This window comes from Ixodes scapularis, unplaced genomic scaffold, assembly GCF_016920785.2.
Source record: "Ixodes scapularis isolate PalLabHiFi unplaced genomic scaffold, ASM1692078v2 PGA_scaffold4__175_contigs__length_147842914, whole genome shotgun sequence".
Taxonomy (NCBI): Eukaryota; Metazoa; Arthropoda; class Arachnida; order Ixodida; family Ixodidae; genus Ixodes; species Ixodes scapularis.
The window spans coordinates 87,273,226-87,281,231 of record NW_024609879.1 but is presented as its reverse complement, the minus strand read 5'-3'; the positions used below and the strand labels follow the sequence as shown (position 1 = coordinate 87,281,231).

The 8,006-nt window shown below is 48.3% G+C and overlaps 1 protein-coding gene across 1 annotated transcript; it reads left to right on the top strand.

Annotated features, from left to right (window-relative positions):
* Window positions 1-3,977: 3,977 nt before the first annotated feature.
* Window positions 3,978-5,579, top strand: LOC121046083. The gene has a single exon (XM_040499801.1). The coding sequence runs from the start codon at window positions 3,978-3,980 to the stop codon at window positions 5,577-5,579; it is 1,602 nt and encodes a 533-aa protein (XP_040355735.1).
* Window positions 5,580-8,006: the final 2,427 nt, after the last annotated feature.

Here is an 8,006-nt window from a genome sequence, read left to right as displayed (position 1 = left end):
GGACGCGATGACCTCGGAATGCCCTTGATGTCACTAACCCACAACAACGCGTGTCGCGGTGTTAACACTGCTCCGTGAACAGATATGCTATTGTTCTTCGAATGACGGCACTTCGCGATGTCATCACAATTTCATTGAACGAGCAAAGAATAAAAAAAAAATTTAGCAGGTAACGTTGGTGATTCATCTTTTGTCGTGTTTTTGTTAGGGGTGGGCGAACACCGCTTCGAATCTTGAACAAAGCAGCGTCATTAGCTTCAACGCATGCAGAGTTCGTCCGCGGATATTTCTAGCACTGTGGGCAACGAATGATGCATAACGCTATCCGATTCGAACCACTATTCGCACACCACTACAGGTTTTCCCGCTCATAATAATCCTAGTGCCCCGAATTTTTAATCCGAACACCATTCTTTTTAAATCAAGAGTCACTCAATGTAATTCGTTCATATCTGGGAATTAACTATGACTACTAACTCATATGTTACAACCGTTTTAGAGGTTTAATGCTAGCAGGTCATGAAGGACTTTTCACTCTGGATGCGCGTTGCGTGACTCGTTTTCTCGTGAATTTCTTAGACCATAATACGTTAGCTCGAGACTGAATGATGTGAATGTTTTGTCGGTTTTAGAACAGTAACGAAAATTTTCAAGAGGCTTGGCAGTGAAATTGTGCTTGAAAAATGTATATTTCAATTAGGTGTAGGCATTCAATGGTAGGAACATTTTCATTGGAAATCAAGATGCTGATTTTCGACTGCGTGTCTTCCACACTCGAAAATGTAAGTTACACGCCCTCGGTTTGAAGGGCAGGCACAGTGTACATGAAATGATTGCGGTCAAGGGTCGCGCAACCAACACGTTGAATATTCTGCGTTGCTTCTTTCGTCGCCGTTTGGAGCATTTGCGTTCCTAGCTTCAGGTCGCGCAAGTGGGGCCGCGCTATGCTCATTGTTGTAAGCTTTCACGCCGGACTTGAACTTGGGAAACATCTCTTCAATTGGGTTGAAGAACGGATTGTGGCGGTAAGTACTTCAAAAAGTGCCCCATGGAACAAGGCGGCGTCTGCGGCTCGTCGGTGTGCGGGAGCATTATCAAATGTAATGACCGCATCCTGGCCAGGAGCTGTTGCCACGATCTCCCTCGAAACTCCCTCCAGGAATTCGTTTAAGGTCAACCAGGATTTTTTTTTTTTTTCACACCTCTTTACAAGAGGATCCCGTCAGCAGACATGCATGCGAGGATATTGATATTAAGCCCTCTGGAACCTGTGCAGTTCTCACGACGGCGTCCTTCCCACATTTTGACCTCCCAAACTTTCGACTCTATTAAATTTTGACTCGTCAAAGTAACATCGAAGTTGAAGCGGGTCGTCCCCTTGCAACCCCGAAGCGTATTCATTTCTTTCACTTTTTACGTCAACGTGATTTCGGTCAACGGGATGCAGAGGAAGTTGCTCTGTTGTGTAACCGTATCCATCCAAATGTCTGTCAATTGTGGATATACGGATTTGGATACCTGGTCCAGTTGCTTCAGGCTTTTGTTTGAGTTGCTTCAGCGTGCAGGTTGAGTGTTCAGCCACATACACTCTAAAAAAAAAAAAAAGGGGGTATCTTCTTACACCTTTTGTTATATATACGACACCCCAAAACTTCAGTTGAATGCACAGTGCGCTGACGTTGTACCGACGCTACCAAATTTCACGAGCGGCTTGATAGCGATCGGTACAACTCATTAAAATAGTTAATGTAAGTGTGACTGACTGCAAAAAAGTTATCGGGGTTCTCTAGGCTCAACTGCAAAACCTATGTGTTTTTTTTTTCTGTAGAGTGTGATACGTATACTTTAGCTGTTAGTGCGTTATATCGCACCGTCATTCACCCTCTCGCAAAAGTTGGGGCAGTCAGTTTGACGTCAGCGCGCTGTACGTCGAACTGAAGTTTTGGGGCGTCGTATACGTGACAAGAGAAGAGTGTAACGTCTACACCCCCTTTTTTTAGATCCAGATCCTCCACAACATCGGAGTCGAATGTCTTCTTTCAGCCTCCCCTGGGTTCCGGTTAATTACTATCAGTCTTTGCAATTGACCGAGCAGTTTTCACGCTAATTCCTGTTTCAGCAAGTTGCTTGATGTTACCACCTCGTCAGCAGCAGTCAAGCAGCCGCGCCCGATCTTGATCGGATACAATTTGGTAGGATTGTTTAGGTAGGTTTTAATCCTTCTGAGGTCGACCTCGACACCTTGCATAAGAAGACGAACTAATTGCCAAGAGCGTTCACAAATGCGGGTGACTTGCGTACAAATTGTCGAACCGCTCCAATCATTTTTATCTGCCTCGAAGAGTTGAGAATAGGTTGACGTCTGCAACCAAGCGGAAGATTCCAGGTTATCGTTTGCAACCGCGGCACGACGCAAGCATATCGCGAAATGTTGGCAGACGACTCAAGAAGCGCTGCCCGATGGTTTCATCAACGGATGTCGTCTGCTATTCCGCGGCAACCGTCCGCGAAGACTTCGCGGTATGTTTGAGCCGGGCCGCTGTTTCATCAACGTGCTTCTTCTGCTGCTTTAAATCACCTGCAAAAACTTCCATAAGGTCATGTGTCGTGCCCACGGTGTCCGTGCCCACGGTGTCCGTGCCGCAGCTTTACCACGGGCTTCGTCTGCTACTTTAAATTGTCTGCAAATCGCTTTGACGATGAGGCGATTTTGAACTAATTACTTCTAATGTGTTTGCATTAAAACCCTCGTTTTGACGAAAACCCGGTGGTGTCTGTCAGTTTGTCAGCGCCAGAAAGAGAGAAAGAAAGAGCTTTTTCGTTTTCATCAAAGGAGCGTCGCACAGCTGGCGCTGAGCCAGAGAGGAGGAGGCGCCGGGACGCGGTGGAATCCTCGCTTTGCTCAGTAACCGCTGTGCCGTCGCCGGATGTTCTTCAATCTGAATTTTCGTAGATGGATGAATGAATGTTAATGGCTTTACCCTTTGTAACGGGCAGTAGCTTGCGCCACCTAGCCTAAGTCTAAAAAGACAAACATATGATTCCTCCCACTTTTTTAAGACCAATTTTCTCCCCGTAACTATCACCAGGCAGTGTGGGATATCACCAGGATGACCTTCGAGGGATCGGACAAAAACACTAAAAACATCACCCCCGCCTCTTCTCCCTGGCGAAAGAGTCGCCAATTTTCCTCTGGTCAAACCTTGTCGGCGTTACTCCAGTATCGGACCCACTGGGAGACCGGGTTGAGATATGAGCAGGAGCCACGCGGGAGGGAGTCCCAATTTTCCTCTGTCCCGCCTGTCCCCAGCTGTGCAAGTTAATTGTACATCATTCAATTTTCCCTAGATAATTTCCACGAATCTTCTAATCGTCTTTTTGTGACTGTAATCCTTTTCTCTTCCGTCCTTCCATCGTCGCCAGCAAAGCCCAGGGTCCCGCGAGTATGACAACTCTCGCCACCAGAATTGCATTTGGTGCGACGTCAATGCATGCGTTCTCAGTCCTTCCTTCCGTCAGGAATCCGGTGAACGAGCCGAGGTTACCGAGGTCATACAAAACAAAGAACGCGCACTTGATCCTTCAAGAGTTAGTACATATAGACGATTGCAAGCTGGGCGACTGGCCGCCGCCATGTCTCTGCTCGAGCAGGCACGCCCGTGCGATTACGAGCTTGCCAAAGCTACGTTCACCCGCGCGTTGCACGCGCTTGCACGCATGGGGCACCACTTGTGGCGCCATGCTTGCAATTATCTATAGAGAATCAAACATCCAAGCGCGCAAATGCGGTTAAGGGAAAAAAGTCGAGAACTTCCAAGCTCAAGAGTGTTTAGTATACATGACTTGCATAATTGACGCAACATCATATGGTGGCCTCGCAGTTGAGCGTGTGTCTCCTGCAACACACATTTCGCACCACCCTATTTGTTTTTCTCGGCAAGAACAAGAGCATAGTGAGATGACATCACGTGCAAGCCATGTGTAGTTTACAACCCTTGGTAGAAAAAGAGGAGGAAGGGAACGGCACCATGCACCCTGCTGTTCTTTATCCTAGCGCCCTCGCCATGTCTCGCCGGTTTACTCCGCCATCCTTGGGAGAGCTGGCGACAAACGTCGTCGCCACCGTCATCCTACCCGCCGTCGAAGAGTGCGTACCTCCCGAGGGCATCGACGGACTCCCGGAACGCATGAACCCCTTCATCACCTGCGCGGCCCCGCTCCTCGAGCACCTCATCGAGCAGGTCCAGCGGAAGAGGGGACCGCACTCCCTCAGCTGCCTCCAGTTCGAGATCCTCCTGTGCCGCGGAGGCGTCACAAGGCTCGACCTCTTCTTGACGTCCGAGTTCCTGGAGAGCCGCGAGCCGTCCAGGTTCGAGCGCATATTCAGCCGCATCGGCAGATATGGCAGCCAGCTCGTGGACCTGTCGCTCGAGTTCTACATGACGTGCAGCAACGAGGAGCTGTGCGCGATGCTGAGCAAGCTCCCTAACCTACGTCATTTCCTAGTCGCGTTTGAGAACCTGACCGACAAGGTCCTTGAGACCCTAGGACAAAGCTGCGAGCAGCTACACAGACTGACGCTGTGCGAGACGCCTCAGATCACGGACGTGGGACTTCGGTCCCTGGTAGACGAGGCCGGCTCCAGAGGATGCCTGAACTTGAGTTTCATCTCCGTGGAGGGAGCTCCTGTCGGTGTCACCGTCAAGAGCATTGTCTACCTCCTCGAAAGGCTTCCAAACCTGGAGGCCATCAACCTACCCTCTCTCGACAAGGCGTTGGTGGTGCTGAACGAAATTAAGCCCACCGATTTCCGTCTGTCACTCCGAGAGTACAAGGACATCAACGCGTTCGCCGTGCAGACGTCTGTGAGACCTACCCGGAGAGAGTTCCTGTCCAAGGCCGTAGAACTCTGTCCAAGACTGCGAGCCATTGAAATCGAAGTGAAGACGACTGACGATATCTCTCCGCTAAGGTTGCTAACGGGGCTGGCGGAACTAACCATTCGAACATCCGAGTCCACCTCAGAATGGTTCTTCTACACGCAGCTTGAGCCGGTGCTCCAGGAAGCGGGTATCAAAATGTCGGTCCTCAAACTAGCCATGCCGGACGTCGACCTAGCCGCCATAGACACAGCGTGTCCGAACATCAGAATGCTGCAGCTCGTTTCTGTCAACATGTGCTGGAGGAGGAACGGCATCAAAGTCAGGGAACAGCCATTTAGTGAACTAGAAGTCCTGTTCGTGCACCCAGAAAGCACTCACTCTCTCAAGACGAGAGACCTGTGCCTCCTCTTCAACTGCTCTTATGGAATCAAGGACCTGGCCATAGGATTGTGCGACTGTTTCGACGACATTTTTCTGATGGATGCCCTTCAGAGAGGACTACTGAGGAATCTCAACAGGATAGAGTTTCACAGCATGCGAAAGATCAGCATCCTGGGGATCCAGCAGCTGGTGTTGCTCGACGAGCTGCTGGAATCACTCACGCTCAAAGACTGTACCGCGCTCAGCCCGGATGATTTAGCTTTTCTTACCGGATCTTCGTATACCCTTAACTTCGATCTCAAGGTGCAGACATAGTGGAAGCTGAAAACGCTGACCTGCAAAAAGTGAGCGAAAGCTGCTTGCGTTTTTTTTTCTTCTCACTATCCAATGACCACTGTCAATGTCTCCGTTTGCGAATGGCATTCGATGACATTCAAGTCAGGGAACAATGGTATGTTACAGTGCTGTCCAGTTGTCCAGCTTTCTCTCGTTCTTTCTTTTTTCCGACAGGAATAAAACTTTACCTGAAAGTGCAACATTTAATCGTGTTAAATGGCACCTAATGTTCAATAAGAACAAATTTAGACCTATACAAATTACTTGTGCCCAGTCACAGATAAAAATAACACGTGATATGCTAGAATGCAAGCAGACAGCCAGAAAAATGCCACGCTCCCGACTTCTCGAAAAGCAGTAAGTACGCAAGGTGATCACTCTTAGATAGTGCCGTAGCGCCTAATGGTTTCGCACATGATTTGCATGGCTTGCAAATGGTGTCATCAAATCACGTTAGTGGTCATTCCTACTTGTTCGTGCTGTGCAGAACAGATTCGGCGGTGAGAGAAAAAAAAACTCGTCAACGCAAGCCATGTACACTGATCAGCCGAAATATTATGACCACCCCTACTTCTATGGGTGTGAGCGCGCCTAGCTGACATGCCGACCGCATTATCTACTTCTGCTGACGCGGACGGTAGCCGAGGGTTTTTGCCTTGGAGGATGTTCTCACTGGCGTCACTGGGACCGGTGGTTACTGCAGAGCACACTATAAAAGCTGTGGACTATACAACGTCGCCGCTGACCAGTTACGCCTATTTATGGCCCTTGTCTTCCTCACCGGAATCATCCAACAAAACAGTGCTCTATGTCACGAGGCCATAATTGTGCTAATGTGGTTTGAAGAGCATGACGATCAATTCCGGTTGATATCCTGGCCACCTAACTCGCAAGATATAAATTCTATCGAGCACATCTGGGATGTGAAGGGGTGCCAGCTCAAAGCTCAGAAACCACCTCCTCATGATCTAGAGGAATCGCACTACCTGTGTTTATAATATGGTACTTAACAAGGAGTTGTAGAATTCACGCCAAAACGGGCTGCAGCTGTTTGGCGTGCCAATGGTTAATCAACACCGTATTAAGTAGATGGTCGATCATGTTTTGGCTGATCGGTGTTAACGGACCCAGTGGGGCACTGCCCCCAATTAAAGAGTCCGGTGCCATTCCATTTATTCTCACTGTGTTAACAGCGACCCCGTCCACTTATTGAAACACCAGCCCTAACGCATGGTGCAATATATACGTAATATACACCTTTCTTACAAGAAAAAAAAAAAAACGCAGAAAGTTGAGACATTTGGTACATCCATGCGTAATGCATAAAAATAAAACAAAAAATAAAAAATAAAAAATGTGCACACAAAATTATCAGGTGTCTGCGGTTTCTGTGCTCAATTCTGATCTTTCGTGTTTTTTCTTTTTTTTTTTTTAACACTTTGTTATGTTTGAGAGTTTAGCCACGACAGAGCAAGTTTATTTCGTTTCGTTGTCAGTCGAGAATCGATGTTCGCCGTGGCGTAACTTGCTCGATTACAGAAAAGGAAAAAAGAAAAATATCACCGCTCGCACCTTGTCGTGTCTGGGGCAAACCAGTAGACTTTATCGGCCATTGATGGTATCTTGCTGCAAAGCAAGCAGGTGCACGCACGACCCCTCGTCTGCGGCGTATCGCAAAGTTGCCCGAGCCTCGTTTTCGCGGGAACGACGACAACGTCCAGTATTTTTTTTTTTTTTTTTTTTTTTCCCGTTATCGTCCGCTTCGGCAAAGCCCAGGGCCAAACACGAATGGAATAAAGATGTCTGCGCACCTTCATCGCGGGCGCCGAGCTGCGTACTACACCTGTTTGCCTTTCCAGCACACTATAATCTTTTTACTCCCTTAATCAGCTTGTCCCGGGGCTCTTAAGCCACCGTCACGCAGCTCGGGCATATGAACAAAAGGCGAGGTGTTTTCTGCAGAGATGTATGACCGAATCGTCTGCGAGCGGGCCTCATATACACGTATGAGACAACCGATTCCGTCGAACCGGTTATACATTTATGCTGGACGCGCGTCCGGAAACGCGCATGTGTTTCACATTGTTCATACAAGACACACCGCTAAAGACACCAACGAACATAGCTGAAATAGTATACCAAATATTATGTCAATATATATATATATATATCAGGGTGTCGAACCGGAACCGAACTGAACCGAAAACCGGAACCGAACCGGTATTTTTTCCGGAACTGAACCCGAACCCGAACCGTTATATTGTCATCGCGATGAACCCGAACCGCAACTGAACCGGAAAAAAAAATAACGGTTACCGGCTCATGTCAAAACGATTTGGCCACGCGCTGTTGACAATGAGTGTGCTATCAATGCCATTTGTTTTTAAGTGCCGTCAACTGGCACAC

Bases quoted from the DNA above. Each gene is read 5' to 3' on its own strand.
- LOC121046083 (XM_040499801.1), top strand. From the start codon at position 3,978: ATGTGTAGTTTACAACCCTTGGTAGAAAAAGAGGAGGAAGGGAACGGC.